At 33.9% G+C, this 18,950-nt stretch overlaps 1 protein-coding gene and 1 long non-coding RNA gene across 8 annotated transcripts in view; one reads left to right on the top strand and one right to left on the bottom strand.

The window, feature by feature from the left end:
* The first annotated feature begins 1,398 nt into the window (after positions 1-1,398).
* LOC110102878 lies at positions 1,399-4,875 on the top strand. Its single transcript, XR_002303891.2, has 2 exons — positions 1,399-1,556; positions 4,546-4,875. It is a non-coding gene; the product is annotated as an uncharacterized LOC110102878 (long non-coding RNA).
* Positions 4,876-7,260: 2,385 nt separating this feature from the next.
* LOC110102881 (BTB/POZ domain-containing protein At1g04390) overlaps positions 7,261-18,950 on the bottom strand; it is a 31,221-nt gene continuing 19,531 nt past the window's right edge. For 3 of the 7 annotated variants that reach the window (XM_020831372.2, XM_020831373.2, XM_020831374.2), the window contains 2 exons: positions 18,170-18,322; positions 7,261-8,074 (listed from right to left, as the gene is read on the bottom strand). In XM_020831372.2, coding sequence (XP_020687031.2) covers positions 7,630-8,074; positions 18,170-18,322 — 598 coding nt within the window. In that variant the 3' untranslated portion in view covers positions 7,261-7,629. The other 4 variants (XM_020831375.2, XM_020831377.2, XM_020831376.2 and 1 more) reach the window with 4 other exon arrangements.

Below are 18,950 nucleotides of genomic sequence, written 5' to 3'. Positions count from 1 at the left end.
TGACTTTTATGAACGTATTTTCAACTAATGGTTTCAGTATTTGACACGACTCGAAAACTTGATTAGAATCCGACACAAAAATTTCGGGTTCGGGTCAAGCCGAATCCAAACTGGATCAGGTTCGGATTAGAGATTTCAACCCGTTTGTAAAATTTATGTGCTAATATAAGTGCAGATACCTATTTAACCGTATATTTTTTTAGCTGAAGTCTCTCTCATAGCTCTCTCAACTCAATAAATAAAAGGTTGAAACGTATCTTTGGAGATGATGATGATATTATATTCTTTTCACTATTCATAGAGAGCTAGTAGTTTATTACAAAGTACTTCTCTTTACACACTCATTATGTTCTCTTCTCTTATCTTTTCTGCCTAATTTGACTCATGAGTAGGGTTAAGATGTTAATCATGCGCAAATTTGAATCCATCTTGCAATTTACTAAGACATAAGGAAGAGTCTCAATCATTCCTTTTACACTCAACATAGATTAGCATTGTGTAGTGATTTTTCAATGGAATGGTATAAGCAACATGGTAAAACATTACATGTAGTTCAATGAGAAGGAATATCAATATAATAATTTGTGATGACATTGTAAGTGAACCATTAAAAATGTATAAATAAGAAAATTTACAAACAAGGAAATGAAAATGTTAGAAATATATATAAGCACATTTTCACCATCATATACTCATGCGTATACTCGTTTTCTCTGTTCTTATATTTATCTTAATTACAATCCATCATCCATTATGAATAATATAATAATAATATAAAATTTATTATTTAAAAAAATATAATAATAATAAAAATGCCCCTCATAACTCATTATTTAAAAATTTGCACTATTACATGGATAATGGCAAGTAGGGACAAGTCTTTCTTGTCACTTAAGGATGTTCATATTCTCCTTGTGTAGAAATGTATTATTGCAATTTTTTTAGTTTATGAAATGTTTGGACTATTTCAATTTTTTAATTGGGGATTTGTATATAATTTATAAAATTTTTATGTAGTTACATATTTAATACTTAAATATTTACATTTCTTTACATAATAATTATCAATGAAAATATTATTAATATTAACTTATTTAAAATAGAATGCTTTTTTGTAAATTTTCATGCTAATACTTTGATATGATTTTGACAAAAAATAATATATGAGAAAATATTAAAATTTATATATTAAATATATATAAATAAAGTATTTTGAGGTATATATGTAAATCATGTTTTTAATATAAAAATAGATAAATTATCATAGATGCCATCTTGGTTCTTGCTTCTTAGCCGGCCCATCCCCGGTTCGGTTCACCAAGTAGACCGTAAATGAATCGGATCGCGGCCGTTCATTTAGGGAAAGTGACGAAATACATCTACCATCGAACCCATCGAAAATTAGGGCATCGACCTCGAGTGGAGCCCTGGCAATATAAATTGGTAGAGGTCGATCATTCGAGAATCGAGATCCATCCATTGCCGAAACTAGAAGGTGCAGCGAAGACTGTTGGGGAAGAGCGTTCAAAAGGGTCTGAAACGCTATGAGGGCTAAGGTAGGATTTTTATTCCATGGATCCGGTTACTGTCTTTTGGGCGGATCCAGCTCGTTAGACGATTGAAGTTCTTTAATCTGGCTGTTGGCCTCCTTCCATGTTGTGCTTTTATGAGTGCTTTCGGTTATGCGATCCTTTAGGCTAGTTTGTTGAATTTAGGACTGGAGTAAATTGTTTAACTTTAGGTGATCTTTTACTTTGCTTTCAACGCGTTCTTGACATTTGATTTTACCCCCTCTTTTTTCTACTTTGATCATTGTTAAAATGCTTTAGGGTCTCCGTTGAGTTTTGTGGCAATGATTCTTGAACATGTCCAAACTTTGTACTTTTTACAATTGCTTTCCAACTTTAGGGGCAGTTTGGTATCCAATTTTAGGCTGGATTTAAAATATGATTTAGCTTAAATCCTTCCAAGAAGAATTTAGTAAGCGCATTATTTACAGGATTTAATGGATTTCTCCTAACACACAACTTTAATAATGAAACAATTAGCTGAACAATCTATCATGATTTTGCAAGATTTAACAGTTGTGATGTTAAACGGTTTGTAGGTTTTTAGTCCTTAGAATTTATTAAATCTGGCATTATGTGGCTGTTTGGATACAAGTAGGATTTACTAAATCCTACTCTAAGGGCATCTCCAACCGAAAATCTCATTTTTCACTCCAAAATGCAGGGAAATCAAAAAATGCCGTGTTTCATCTCCAATCCAACGCCATTTTGCCGCTAAAACGTTTGTTTTCTTTCGCGCCTTTCTTCCCAACGTGTTAGGTAGAGAGGAAAAAAATGGCGCACATGAACAGTGCGACGCCAATATTGCGTCGCACTGTTCATCCGAGATTAAATTGCGTCAAAAATGGCGATCGGTTGGAGCAAAGCAAGAACGGCAAACAAGTGTTTGCCGTTCGGTTGGAGATGCCCTAAGCCATACGGCCCTTACTATATCATGTTGTACCTATGAATTATGGTTTTTGGATTCTTTGCATCCATTGTTCAACTTATGGGGCTCTTTGGTTTCTTGATTTAACTGGGATTTAGGCTAACTATTGTTAAATCGTTTTTGAGCCCCAAAAAATCTTACTATTTTCTGAAATATCTTTTTCTCTTATACTAGGCTAAATGTTGGATTTCATTAATTTCAGGGAAGTAATATTAAAGAGATTTACATTACCACTACTCATCGGGCCTCTTCTTCTTCACCATTTAAATAATTTTAAGGATTTAGCATCATTTTGATTTACTAAATCAGTAAATCTAGATTGACAAGATTTACTAAATCTTATTTTAATTATATCATATCTTAGCCAAACAACTGCTTGGATTATCTGAAGTGAAAGATATGTTAAAATATAGAGAAAAATATGCATTTTAATATTTTTATTTGCATGATTGCTTATATTAGAAGTTGTTTGATTTTGTTATTTGAAATACAACATAATGCAGAATTCAGTGTTGTCTTATATATCACTTTCATTTTATTGTTTGTTGTTAGCCATCAATATGGCTGAAATTTATATAGAATCCTTATTGGTTGAATTGGCACTTGAATTGCCACAAAGACTTGAGTAACAAAGAACTGAAAGAAGAAAATTTTGAACTATATGACATTATCACTAAGATGTTCCAGAACCAACCAATCCTTAGCATGATGCTCTATATATGCTAGATAGCTACATGATTTTTATTTTTATTTTTTATTAATTTTAATGTTTTATGTTTTTTCCCTACTTGATTACAAAACCAAAACTCCTTTACTTTCCCTTTTTTTAACTCGGGAATGCAAACTCCAATGTGTTTTTAAATGCAAGGTTTCAAATGGTACTGATCAATGTCATGGTCATATGTATATCTAATGCCCAAAACTCAAGCACTTGCTTTTGCAAAATTAGAGTTTAAAATTTCCACTTGTTAGTTATGAGAAATATTATTGGAGAGAATAATCATCACAACATAACATTAAAATGTAGTTTTTAAAAATATATTTTAAAATTGTGTCTTTCCAAATACCAAATTGATTAAGCTTTACCACATAGATCAGCTAAAACAAAAGTGCTCACGAGGTTCAAAAATATTTTCTGAGTTAAACAAAGAAAAAAAAAAAAAACTTTAGTTGCTAGCTTTTAGAACATAAGGCTAATTTAATTTTTATTACTCTTTGTTTTATTTTCTTCATCATTCATATTCTCTTCCCTGTAATTAGTTTGGTAACCCACCCCTATGCCATAACATTGTTGTGTATGCTTTAAAAAAGAATTTAAAAATTTGCATCATAGAGGCAAACAGTTGGGCGCTTAGCATCTGATAACAAGGCATTCTCCTCATTCGCGCTTCTACGATGCTTCCTGACTGAATTTTTTTTCTGAGGCATTGGAGAATCGCCTCACCTTGCTCAGCCACCCGAGTGATACTCGACTCTCCTTTGATAACAATGATTTAATGTCCTTAGCAAATCAACAAAAAATCTAGCTAATAGGGATATACTATTGCTTTTTTATTTTCACTATGTGTCATTTGCCCTGTTCCTTTGTTTCAACACCAGCCCTTCAAATTATATCGATCAAACCAATCATTTGTTTTATATGAAGTTTATGCAATTTTCTGTTTGTCTGGTTTAAATTGATCTATTACTTTTATTAATCTGAGTTTGGTCAACTTATTATGGATATGCAACAAGTTTAAAAACTGAATTTGGTTGAGTTTTTTCATTAATACTCATGTTTATTGTGTGGAGCATCAAGGCCATCTTTAATCCTCGCCATGGTTTACTCACTATTTTTTGGTATCCATATTATTTGAGAAAGTCAAAGGGATAGTTTACTTCTCTTGAATAAGCTACCTTGAGAATTGGTTTGTACAAATATCATGTCTAATAAGTTATGTTTTCTGTGGTAAGTCGGACAAACGTTCCTTAGAACTGTTTCTATGGTCCTGCTATTAGTTCATTTTTCTGCCAATTTATTGTCATATGTCCTACAATCTTTTTCTACAGTGGAAGAAGAAGCGCATGAGGAGGCTGAAGAGGAAGCGCCGAAAGATGCGACAAAGATCTAAGTAGGGGGATTTCGACATTGTCTCCTCCGCAAATCTCATGATTTTCTATTGCGAGATCCAATAGAAGTGTGAGTCTTCAAGGAGGCATTCTTTCCGTCAGGAGTTCCCTTTCTTCTGTTTTAAGTATTTTGTTTAATCTTGTTGGATTGCTAAGAATTTGTTCTAAGTTTTTGTCAAACTTCGTATGAATTTGTCTTTGTTTAACATCGATCTATTAGTACACTTTAATATGCTTTCGGAATTGTTGAAGTTTGATGTTGTTGATTGATGAAGCTTTTGTTTACTTCAATATGCATGTACGTAGATTCACTGTAGTGTTAACTGTTTGGAACTTAGATGACCAAAAGCTAAAAGAATCAGGAAGAAAGCTACAGTTTTTAGTCTAGTAGGCTGAACGAAAGATTTCACTGTCATTTCTGCATGACTCTTTCAGTGATATTCTTAATAGATTCTGTATTTTATTTATTGTACATAAAAAAATGACCAAACTTAAGGCAAAACGGGGTTTAGGAACTGTACTAGCAATTCTTTACTACTGTTACAGGTTTAAATAAGTCGTGGTTTGCTTAGAAATGATATTGAAGAATGACCTGGTGCAATAGTTTTCTAATGTAATTTGTAAGAAAGACAATATGATAAAAGAGGCATGCATTGCTAATGTCTCCAGTTGTGGAGCTTTGATTCTGTAGGGACATCGGATGAGAGAATTGTCTGGTTAAGTACTGGGTACCCAGCAGTACCCAGTGTTATCGAGTGTGTTATCGAGTGTGGGTAACGAGCAATGGGGTGACTTGGCATATTTTTATTGGTCTTCGGACGCCATCCGCACTCCTCACAGAATAATAAATCCTAGTGTGACATCTTAACCTCGTAGGTGCGGAGTTTAGATATAGTTTTTGTTCGGATTTCAATAAAATTAAGCCATGTGATTTGTATACATTCAATGTATAATTGATATATAGTGCATAATATATATTTTTTTTTTGTTGCATAATATATATCTTGTTTTCATTGGAGTTTGGATACGTTTGGGCTCTTCATGTAATAATTTCTCCTAAATAAGAGAGATGGTTTAGGGCATTGAGGTGGATGCTGAGGCCACCTGATTGCATCGGGCAGCCTAATCGCCATTGAGGCAACTTTCTAATATTTTTTTTTCAAGATAATTGTAATTTTATTTGATATTTTTTATTTTTAAATATAAAATAAAAAAATTTATTAATGTATGATATTGTGCTATGATTTTTTTTTAGAAAAAGAATTTGTAATATGAATCATTAAAAAAAATTGTAATATTTTTTTAATAATAGATCTAGTGGGGGATTGTGACTTTGGGTGATCAAGTCATTAATAAGAGCAAATATTTTTAATATCTTGGATTTATTATTCGAAGTGATGGTGAAATAGATGAGGATATTATTAATAGAATTTAAATTGGATGGTTGAAGTGTAGGAATCTATCGGGCTTGTGTGATAGAAAAATTCCTCTCAAACTTAAGGAAAAAAATTATAAAATGGAAGTGAGATCTTTAATGATTTATGGTGCATAATGTTGGCCATTAAAAGAGAAGTATAATATAGCATAATATTAAGTAAAGTATTGTAGAGATGAGGATTCTAACATGGATGAGTGACTTTACTCTTGCAGATAGGATACAAAATGAGCATATACACGAAAAAGTTGGAGTAGTTCCAACGAAAAATAAGATTAGAGAAAGTCATCTTATATGATTTGGTCACATAAAATGATGGTCTTTCAATGGCCCGATTAGGAAAGTAGTAGTATATTTGACTTATATTAAAAAAGTTAGAGGTAGAGTTAAAAAGACTTGATTAGAAAATATTAGAAAGTATTTTTTTTATTAGATTTTGATGAGAATTTGATTTTTAATAGAACACAATGAAGAAAATGGATTCATGCAGTCAATCCCACAATGGGATAAATGCTTTTGTTTATCATATCAATTCATGCAGTCAATCCCACAGAGGAATTGGCTCACTACATTTATCACCCAGAAAAATTTCAAACTCTGTTTATAGATTGAAAGCCTAAAAGACAAAGTAACAAATTAAGACTTACACTGCATTCAGGACAGCTTTCTTTCCGCTTCCTAAAACAGCTTTTTGGTACAAAAATTAATTTTTTTTATATTAAAAAAATATTTTAAGAAGCAGTAAGAAAAATATTCCAACCGCAGCCTTAGACTTTATTTGAAACAGCTTTTTATTGCTCCTTAAAGCAACTTTCTATTGATATAAAAAAATTAATACCTTATTTTGGAACAACTTTTTTATTGATTCCTAAAACAATTTTTTAGTAAAATTTTCTAGTTTAAAAATAAATTAAACCAAAAAATTAATTTATAAATCAATAAGAAAACTATACAAACCAAAACATAAATAATGTTCTAATATACTTATTACAAAAAATAAATGATCAGTTAGTTCAAATGATATAAAATATCTAAATTAGTATTAATGAAAATAAATAAAATGACCACGAGTTAAATAAAAAAGCAAAAAATAGCAAATTCACGTCACTTGCATGCCTGATTTGCTTAAACATAGACCCTTAAGCCTACAAAAAAAAAAACAGTGTGGACTTTAAAAAAAAATTCAGACAGATGGTTCCATAGGTTATGAAGCAAAATTATGCTAAAAAATTTTCCCTTGATTACTTTACATTTCATATACTGATAAAAAATATTTTCCTGCACAAATAATATAGAACATGTGCAACAAATGATATACAACCGTATCAAGACTAATATTCTCCTTCACATAAATCTCAAATTTACAACATGAGAGCCCTACAATCTACAAATGAAAGCTACTCCAGAAAAAAAGGAAGTTGGTCTTGGAAAACCTTTGCATGTTCAAGAACAGCCAAAAAATGGTAAAACTTGGCCGTTGAATCTCTTTGAAAGGGCGTTGCATCTCTGATTCATTTGTAATTTATGGTTTATATTTCAAGCTCAATCTGTTCTGGTGATATTTGCTCCAGTTGAGTATTGAAAAGAGTTCAGCCATCCTTCGAAAATCCCTTTTGAGAGCGCCTTACATACTCCGATCGCAACAAATCCACAGCCTCTTCACTGAAGTTTTCAAGATCCCCCGAGTCGCGCATCTTTGGGTACAAAGGAGCAATATTTTTAGCCGCAGCTTCCACGATCCTCCATTGATGGAGTTCTAAAGCAAAGTTTATGATCTCCATTGATAGTTTCTGGTTTAGTTCCAGGCATGACAAAACTACATTCAAGGCTTCTTCTCTAACTTCCTCTAACAACCAGAATTCCGCAAGCCAAGATAGTTCCACGTAAGATTGCAATTCATGGAGTTGCTGATTTGTGGTCATATTGCTCCAGTTACAATCCAGATTTATTCTTGGGAGTTCTCCCGTATAGAACCACGCAACTAATTTAGTTAGTGCTTGGAAGCCAACAGGAACTTTGATGATTGCTGAATAACTGCACATTGAGATGTTCTAAATAAAAGCAATGACTTTATTGAATAACATAAAAGGATAACCAAGAGTAACCATCAATTTGACTCCATTTTATCGTCCTTCGCAAAGCTTCACAAAATGTTTATAACATGCTTATTATATGAATAAATGAGAAGGCCATAACTAAGGCTTTGTTTGGGACGGTTTTCTTGCCGCTTCTCAAAGCAAGCTTTTTAATACAAAATTTTTAATTTTTTGTACTAGAAAGCTGCTTTAAGAAGCAGTAAGAAAGCCGTCCCAAACGAAACCTAAGTGTACAATATGATGAGATCTGCGGGTTTACAATCATCCCAAGCACACAAATCTTGCGAGTAAACTACAAACTTGATAATTTGAGGACCATTTGCTTTATCTATCTTATTTTGATTAAACATGCTATGATGATATATAAAAATAGGTGATGAGTGAGTTTTATATGAATCTAGTACTTGATGATGTGATCCATAAAAACAGGTGATGAGTGAGTTTTATATGAATCTAGTACTTGATGATGTGATCCATAAAAATAGGTAACGAGTGAGTTTTAGGTTTCGTTTGGAATGACTTTCTTTTTGTTTTTCAAAGTAGCTTTCTAGTGCAAAAATTAAAATTTTAATACTTAAAAGCTCCTTTAAGAAGCAGTAAGAATGCCGTCCAAAACGAAACCTTAGTCTCAAAATTATAGTACTTCTTGATATTCAGTTTGTTATTGGGTATTTCTTGGGATTTTACATGTTCATTATGTTAGACAGCCTTGCAAATAAAGAATTTTATACATGCAACAGGGAAGCCTAGTACCACAGCATACCTTTGGTTCTCTACTACATGTTGGACAGAAAGACTAATGCCATGGTGCCAAAACTGGCACCATTACACGATATTATATTTTTTCCAAGTAATTTGCAATAGGCTTGGTATCGGACATCACATTCTAGATTTCTAAAACTCTCATGCAACAAGTGCAACATCACTTCCTAGTGCGTTAAGCGCTGTGATGTGTAAGTTGAATATTTTGGAAACTAAATTTTGTGAGATAAAGGTTGTTTTAGCACTAGTTTTGAAAGAGTTATTTAAGAGTTAAAAATACAGTTTTTTTTAAGGAGAGGAGATAGAGAAAAAATAGATATTGCATAAATTATAAAAAATCATCCAATTTTCTTTCCTCGAAAAATTTTTTATAGGACTTCTGGCTTTTTTATAATCATTATAAATCTAAATGATATGTATTATTCCTTGCTCTTAAAAGTGCATTTAATTTTTTTAAAAATCATTTGTGCCTCCCCACTTTAACAAGTTTCCTTATTTATTATGTATTTCTTAACTCATCTAAGGCTTCCACGACAATATTTTAAATAGATTAAATCATATCATCCTCTAATTTGGCCTAGCTATCAAATTTCAAATTGCCCCTCTTAAACAACTTTTATCATTTTTTTCTTCCAATCCTAAGCATATTATTTCTGTTACTCAAACTTTATCTCCTATTTAAATCCATAATTATTAATTTATTATTCTATATTGTGAGATTAAATTTTCTCTTGGAATCATCTTATAATCTTTGCAAAAGCATTCTTTCTTTCATTTGATATTTAGTAGCTTCAATTTTGAAACTAAACGTTGTTCTAATTTTTAGAAGACTATCTATAATTATAAGATTATATGGTATTATGAAATCTATCATAGCATCTCTTATGTGTCAACGGCGCCTTAAGCGGTCGAATTAGAGCAAGGATGGGTGTCATAATATGTTTTCTCGAGAACTCGTAGAAGGTAGAGCAAATATAAATTAGGGAAAAGAGAGGGTATCAGCTTAAGATATAAATTATGATACCAATGGATTTTTTGGCAAAAATTCCCTCACTTAATACGACAATATTTTCATAAGATTTTCTGCCAGAAATTCATTCACTTAATTTCAACAAAATTTTAGTCAATAATTATATCCGTATTTTACTCATTTTTCATATTCCTCAATCATAGATGTCATTAGTTTATCCATCTCTTCTTAAAATTGAATTTTCAAAAATTATCTTATAATCCAACTAAAGAGCATGGGAAATAACGACATTTATAATGTCTACATCATCATTCCTAAGACATGTCCATTATTAACCCTCCCAATGCTATTAACTTTCTCACTGTGCCTTTATTTTGCACTTTCCATTTAATTGTATAAAGTATAGTTAGTTCGTGGGCATGGATTCATGTCTAACTGATGTAGTGTTGACCTCTGCATCAAGATAAAAGAAAACAAAATAAAAAAAATGCTTAAAATGATTACCTGTCGTTGCCCATGCCGCAAGTCCAGTTGAGATCCCGCCGTTGCTACAGTGCCCCATATCCTGCAATCGGCGCCGAATGGTCCTATCGCACGTCTGCAAAGATCTCCTCGATCTCACTCCAGCTCCCGTCGTTAAATACCCGACCAAGAGAAGCATTTGGCCTCTCACTCGCTCTCTGCTTCCGCACGACCCCAGCTCCCAACCTCCTTCTCTGTCCCGAAACTCCTCTACCGACCGACCCCCATAGCCGAACAAGAGCCGAGCTCCACTGCCTCTCTACCTCTTCCATTCACGATCCACTCAGCTCCCTCCGACCAAACCTCACTGTGCCGAACTCCAAGTCGTCCGACCCCACTTCCACGCACGCAACACGTATTCTCTACGTATCTGATTGACGACTAGCCTTAATCGAAAGTTCTCTCTCATTATCGGGAGGGGTAATTAACTATAAGGGCTTGTGCCTATAGGAAACCAGAACTCAGATCATAAAGTCCTCACAAAATGGGGGCGAAATCTCTGGGTAGTGTCTTATCTACAAACCCATCTGCCTTCCAAAATTTACCCCGGAACTTATTCAGTTAAAACTCCCTCGCCGAATAAAAAGAAAAGCGGGCAGAGGCCGGGGCCGAATTTTCGGAGCCCACATGTAGGTACAAGCATGTTGACCAAGTCATAGATTACTTCCAAACATAATAAAATATTAATCTGTCTTAAAATCATTGAATTCACTAATTCTCTTGGCTTCTAATCCAAAGCCCTCAAATTTCATGGAGCTAATTTAATCTTAATTTTAAAACTATTCAACTCTTGCTCATTTTTTATCACAATTGAGTTGAGTAGTAATGCACCACTTGTAACAGACGTCATAGCCAACCCTCACTTATTTTTTCCTCAATCAGACTATGCGGTCATGCATCACCTTTGTGTGATGCCCTAACAAACCTTGCATACTTCTCTAGAGAACACTTACACATTAAGCCATAAAATTCTAAGATGTAAAGTTCTGGTATAAGGTACAAAATTTGATTAACAATGACATGGAAACTTCTGCTCTATGACTAAATTGATGCTCGATAGAATTGAAAGTCCTTGATCAAGATGATGACTTGGTTTGGAAATAATATTCATGAAAATAAAGGTAAATAATAAGGGAAAGATGGAAATAGATGAGAAGATGGTTTAAAATTGAAAGAAAAAAAATCAATTGGTGAGTTATGACATAATCTACTCCTCTACTTGTAACAAACGGCCTTCAATGGAAAATAGAACTTCTATTTCTTCATCAATCATCATTCATTACAACATATCATGATACTACTATGGATTCTTATTTATAGAGTAGGATCAAACCGATAAATTCAATAACAAATGCCTAAATTAGCTATGCCAATTATAAAAACGATCAGAAAGTTCAAATGACAAGACATGTCTGCTAGCCAAGCGACTAGAACTTGCATAGCTAAAAAAGGCTGCTATGACATCAAAAAATTTTCATACCAACTTTTGATGTACTTTTTGCATAGGTTTGCAATTGATACTTTTATGACATGTATTGGTATCAACTTCTTATTAAGAACCCAAAATAAAATGCATAATCAAGTCAAATTTTGAAGATATTGAATGTGATTTATGACATCATTTTTAATATTTAATTGCAATAAATATAATCTAGTAGCTGAATTAGAAGCATACCACTTTCTACTTCTATCAAAATCATTTTTTAAATATTAAAAATTGATAAATATTAGGAAGCGCTTCAAGAAATAGAAGAAACCTTTGATGACAAATGGAAGAAAACAACAAGATACAATGGATCTATAATTGGAGAGGAAGATCTGGTTCTCCCAAAATCCAGCTGCCTACTAGAGTACTTTCTATCATTAGGAAAACTAAATTCAGCCAAACATAACCTAACCCTAACCCTATGGTAAACAAATACTATTTAAAGCATACAATCCAAACAAAAATACCAAAACAGCCCTCCCAATTTGAAATTCCCTCCTAGCCACCCCCTCCACCTTTGCATTAAACCCTGGGCCCACCCTAAGGAAGGCGAATGGGGCGGACCAGGCTTCTGCCTGGTATAAACCTGGGTCGGTCCCTTCCGGACCATCTTGATTAGTCCCTCCTAGACCAGCTAACAATAAGCAAGGCACTTTCTTATGATTTCTTTTAGATATAGCCAATGGGCAGAAGTTTTGGGTTCGAAAATGGGTGAACTATACAAGGCCAATTATGCATCCAATTTTGCACTTTTCTTATATGTGGGCGAAATATTAATGTATAAGTTAGTCAAACAAAGAAATAGGAGAAGTAAAGATTTAGTCAAAATAAAGTACACTAAAGATGAAGATCAAAAAATAATTTTCTTAGAAGAGGATAGTTAACATAATTTGATGAGATATTTTGATAAACATTTCAATGAAGGTTGTGAGAATACGACTTAAGTGATCGAAGTACCCTAAATGAAACTAGATATTTTTATTTTAGCGTCATATTAGTAAAATCAAAGTTGGAGAGGCTTTACAAAAAATGAAATGTAGAAATGTAGAAGGAACTAATGATATTCCAATAGAAATATGTAAATGCGTAAGAGATCAAGGAATTTTTTGGCTTACTAAAATTTTTAATATTATTTTGAAGACAAAAAAGGTGTTAGATGAGTGGATGAGTGTGCTTGTTCCTATTTTTAGGAATAAAGGTGAACCACAAAAGTGTGTGAATTATAGAGGAAGTAAGTTAATGTGTCATATATTAAAATTATGGGAGAGAATAATTGAGAAAATGTGGCGACTTAAAACTAATGTTTATCAAAATTATTTTGGATTCATACCGAATGGGTATACTATGAAAGCTATATATATGTTGAGAGGTTTGATGGAGAAGTATGTGGAGAGTAAAGAGGATCCACATATGATATTTATTAATTTAGAGAACGCATATAATAAAGTTTCAAAAGAAGTGCTCGAGAGTTCCAGAAAAGTAGTTTATAATGCTTATATTTAAGTCATTAAGGATATACATGCATGAGCTGTTATTTGTGTTCAAACACAAGGTGGTTTGACCAAGTATTTTTCTATTTCAGTTGGATCTTTAAGCCCATATATTTTTGCTTTAGTCATTGATATTCTTCCAAACATTTGAATTAGAATATAGCTTGGTGTATGATTTTTGCTAATGATATTCTTCTTGTTGATAAGACTAGAGAGGGAGTTGATGAAAAACTCGAATCATTGAGGTCAATTTTATAGTCTAAAAGTTTTCGTTTAAGTAGATCTACAATCAAATATATGGACTGTATTAGTAGTAATAGATCTAATGGAGCGATTGTGACATTGGGTGATCAAGTCATTAAAAATAGTGCACGTTTTAGATATCTCAGGTTTATTGTCCAAAACGATAGTGAAATAGATGGAAATATTTTAAGTAGAATTCAAGTTGGATGGTTGATGTGGAGCAATGCATCGAGCTTGTGTGATAGAAAAGTACCCCTCAAACTTAAGGGAAATTTTTATAATATAGTGGTGAAACTTGCAACGCTTTATTGCGCAATATATTGACCATTAAAAGAGAAGCACAAAATTAAGTTAAGTGTTGCAGAGATGAGGCTCAGGTGGATGAGTGGCTTCACACTTATAGACAAAATGCAAAACGAGTATATACGTGAAAAGGTTGGAGTAGCTCCAATGATAGATAACATTAGAGAGAGTCGCCTTAAATGGTATGGTCACATAAAACATCGACTTTTTGATGACCCTGTTAGGAGAGTACATGTATTAAATTTGGCCTATGTTAAAAAAAGTAGAGGTAGACCTTGTGAGAAAGTATTAAAAATTGCATTGTTTATTAGATTTAAATGAGAATTCAATTCTTAATATGACACATTGGAGAAAAAATATTAAAGTAGCCCATCCCACGTAGTGGGCTAAAGGTTGCTTCTTCTTCTTCTTGTTGGGCTAATCAAAAAAGAACACCAACATGGTTTAGAGTACAACTTATAAATTGCTATCTATCTTATTATGATCTGAAAGCAATGATTCTCATAATCCAGCTTTTAAAGGTATTTTTAGTGCATTCAAATTAGAACTCTCATCGTAACTATGCACATTTAATAGCACACGCTTCATTACTTGTAGGAAATACTCTTTGTTGTCATCTATAACTAGGGGTGCAACCGAGTCAAGCCGGCTCGTGAGCTGGCTCAAACTCGACTCGATAACAGGCTCGACGAGTCGAGCTTATCGAGCTCGAGCTCGAACAGGCGTCGGACTTGGCTCATCGGCTTGATGAGCAGCTCGACTGGGACGACCGCGAACAAAACGATGAAACTCAACAGCTCGGCTCGATAGTGGACACGACGACTGATACTGAGTATACTCTTTTTGAGCTCGATTGAGATCGACGAGCCGCTCGACAAAGCATATAATAAAGTTTCAAAAGAAGTGCTCGAGAGTTCTAGAAAAGTAGTAGTTAATAATACTTATATTTAAGTCATTAAGGATATAATGCATGACCTGTATTTGTTTTCAAACACAAGGTGGTTTGACCAAGCATTGTTCTATTTCAGTTGGATCTTTAAGCCCATATATTTTTGCTTTAGTCATTCATATTCTTCCAAACATTTGAATTAGAATATAGCTTGGTGTATGCTTTTTGCTAATGATATTCTTCTTGTTGATAAGACTAGAGAGGGAGTTGATGAAAAACTCGAATCATTGAGGTCAACTTTAGAGTCTAAAAATTTTTGTTTCAGTAGATCTACAATCAAATATATGGATTGTATTAGTAGTAATAGATCTAATGGAGGGATTGTAACATTGAGTGATCAAGTCATTAAAAAGAGTGCACGTTTTAAATATCTCAGGCTTATTGTCCAAAACGATAGTGAAATAGATGGAAATATTACAAGTAGAATTCAAGTTGGATGGTTGAAGTGGAGCAATGCATCGAGCTTGTGTGATAGAAAACTACCCCTCAAACTTAAGCGAAAATTTTATAATATAGTGGTGAGACCTGCAACGCTTTATTGCGCAATATATTGACCGTTAAAAGAGAAGCACAAAATTAAGTTAAGTGTAAAAAAAATAAAAAAAAAAATAAAAAAAATAAAAAAAAAAACAAAATTAAGTTAAGTGTTGCAGAGATGAGGACACTCAGGCGGATGAGTGGCTTCACACTTAGAGATAGAATGCAAAACGAGTATATACGTGAAACGGTTGGAGTAGCTCCAATGATAGATAACATTAGAGAGAGTCGTATTAAATGGTATGGTCACATAAAACATTGACTTTTCGATAACCCTATTAGGAGAGTACATGTATTAAATTCGGCTTATATTAAAAAAGTAGAGGTAGTGATGCAGGACTACGTAAATGAAATGCACTTTAACTCATATGAATTTTGCACAACTTATGATAAGAATAATTCTAGAACAAAACCACTAGCAAATTCAAACAATGAATCAAAACAATTAGTGGTAATCTGCTTAGGCTAAATCATATGGTGAGAGCTTTGAAAACTTCCAAAATAAATAGGAAAACAACACAACGAATAATAGTAGTTTTCAAAATAATACCTAGTTTAACAATGAGAATTAGATATCATAGAGGTGCACTCAAATCCTACGTTTACTAAGCTTAAGCAAGAGCAATGCGGAGGAGTCCGTCATGACTGCAATCAAATCAAGAGGAGTTAGACTAAAAGAGGTAAGATGCAAGGAGGAAGAGAAACCTTTGTCAAGGATAGGTGGAGATCCTCCACTCGATGCTTTCGACGTGTTCGTCGATAGCTTCCACCAAGGTATATAGAATTCGCTCCAAGCCTCCAAATAGTCTTCGACGGTGTGGTCAATCCTCGGATTCACGTCGAAGAAGGTGGATCGTAGGATGTCGGTGAAGCCGTCGTCCCCCCAAGTTAATCCATATTCAGTCTCCGGATCCGCCATTCATGGATGATCGAAGGTAGAATCTTCTTAGCGGTTGATGCTCCTCTCGATTGGTGGCCAAGAGAAAGAAGTTTCTCTTGCAAAGGGAGAAGAAACAAACTCCAAGTCTCTTTCCCAAAAATCTGAAAACAAGTTCAGATTTTGCTCCAAAAATCTGAGAGAAATTTCAGATTTTGGAATAGGAGTGAGGAATTGGGAAGAGAGAACTCAAGGCATCAATTCTCTTGGAATAAAATAGAGGGGGAGAGACGATTGGAGAGAGAGGGAGAAAGAGGGAGAGGCGGCAAGAGGAAAAGGGGAAAGTGGAGGGGCGGCGGGTAGATGAGGGGTGGGGATTTGATTTCCCAAATCAATCCCTTAGATTAGGAAATCAATTTGAGGAAATTATGGGGAGGAAATTTCGGCTAAGAGAGATTTGGGGGAGATTGGAATTGTTACTTAAAACAAGGAGGGGTTTTAGGAAATATTTCCTAATCCAAAACAAAGAGGGGGGTCGGCGACATTAAGGAGAGAGGGAGGGATTTGTGTAGGGAAATTAATGTTGCTTGATTTGGTTTTGAATATTAGGAAAGGGATTTTAAAATCCTCTTTGAATTTTAAATTCAAATAAGTTTCAATTAAGAAACTTTCCAAAAATAGCATTCATAAATTAGGAAAGATTTCAAATTTCAAATTACATGAACTTGAATTTGAAATCTGCCAAAAATATGTCCACCCCAAATTAGGCAAGGAATTTAATGGGCGAGAGGGAGTGGAGCCGGCGGCTAGGTTGGTGGAACCGGTGGCATGGGGGTTCGGGTTTGGAGGTTTTGGCCGTGAGGTTAGGAGGGAGGGGAAGGGGTTTCAGCTAGGTGAAGGGGCTCGACGGCTTTGATGTTGGAGTGGGGATGAAGAAAGGAAAAGAGTATGAGTACGGAAACCACGAACCCGATTTATCTAGGTTGGTGGGTATTGCACGATTCTTCCTCTCCTAGGAAGCTCTCTCCTTTAGAACTCTCAAGCTCTCCTAACTCTCATGCGAGAAGAAATTTTTAATAAGCAATCATTCATTCATTCATAAGATGAAAGAAGAGGCTATAAATAGCCAGATATAATGACTCAATGAAATAAAAGACACTCCTGCCCTTTGGGCTTACATACGACACTTCCCGTTAAAGGGGTACAAACAGAAAATATAAAGACATAATAAATAAAATGCATGAATAATAAAATAACACAAATGACTCAAAAATACAAAAACTCGATCGTGGCCGTAGATCGGCGGCCACGTCTCTGATAAACCTTCCACGATCTGATGTCCCCATCAGGTAGACCTGGTTAGAAAGTATTAAAAAAGACATTTTTTATTAGATTTAAATGAGAATTCAATTCTTAATAGAACACATTGGAGAAAAAGATTCAAGTAGCCCATCCCACGTAGTGGGCTAAAGGCTTCTTCTTCTTCTTCTTCTACTTGGGCTAATCAAAAAAGAACACCAACATGGTTTATAGTACAAATTATAAATTGCTATCTATCTCATTATGATCTGAAAGCAATGATTCTCATAATCCAGCTTTTAGAGGTATGTTTAATGCATTCAAATTATAACTCCCATCATAACCACGCACATTTAATAGCACACGCTTCATTACTTGTAGGAAATCATCTTTGTTGTCATCTATAACTATAAAACCACCCTTAGATTCTTCAAATCAGCATGTTTCCTATGCAGCTGCACTGGGAGTTTGCTAATGGTTGTAGAAAGTAGAATAACTATGCTAGCAACTGCCATATTTACCTGTAGATAATATAAACCCAAAGAAACAAAGAGATGACGCCAATTATCTTCAAAGGTAAAAAATTAAGACTCACCTTTCACTCATTCCTGACTGAAATAGTGCTCGCAAATAACCACAGTTAGACCATAATATGACCCTGTGCGCATGAATATGCGGCAAAGTTAGTACACACATAGCACAAGTCCAAGTCACTCCAGTAATCTCATTCGCTTCCAATATAGTGTCCCTGTATAACAAAAAATGAGGGATCAACATATTCCGCAACAACAAGAAACTTATCAACAAAAAACAACGTATCAGCACAGCACAATTCAACCTAAAAATAAAAATAAAATCTTAGAAATGAGCAAAACTGAACTATGGGGGGTTTTACTTTCCTTAGGCTGTTTCTTTATTTCTATTGTGAGAGGATATGACATCCATTACGTCATAGAAAATATTACTGAACCAAAATTACAACATAAGACCTCATCAAGTATAGCATATTCAAATTATTTCATTTAAACTCCATCCTCATTTCTTTGTTATTTCTAAAGAAAAGAGTATGCCCAACTTTATGTTACGAAAGTGTAAACCTAAGAGTAAGCATGATAACCACAATTAACTTTTAAAGAGATCAAGTAACACAAATCAGAGCACTAAAACTTCCATGGTAAAGCTTAAATGAGCCTATATACATAGGAGATGAGAGATGATCTGATTCACTAAAAGGAAAATCACAATTGTGGTGTGCAATAATGACACACACAAGCCCTCCCCAAACCCAAGTATAGCTTCACCAAACAAATAGATAAGAAATGTCAAGTCCCTTTAGACAAGTTTGAGTGAAATAACTTAGGAGAGAAAGCAAATAA

This window comes from Dendrobium catenatum, unplaced genomic scaffold (assembly GCF_001605985.2).
Source record: "Dendrobium catenatum unplaced genomic scaffold, ASM160598v2 fragScaff_scaffold_1200, whole genome shotgun sequence".
Classification (NCBI taxonomy): domain Eukaryota; kingdom Viridiplantae; phylum Streptophyta; class Magnoliopsida; order Asparagales; family Orchidaceae; genus Dendrobium; species Dendrobium catenatum.
The sequence above is the reverse complement of the archived record's forward strand: the minus strand, read 5'-3'. Positions and strand labels throughout refer to the sequence as shown.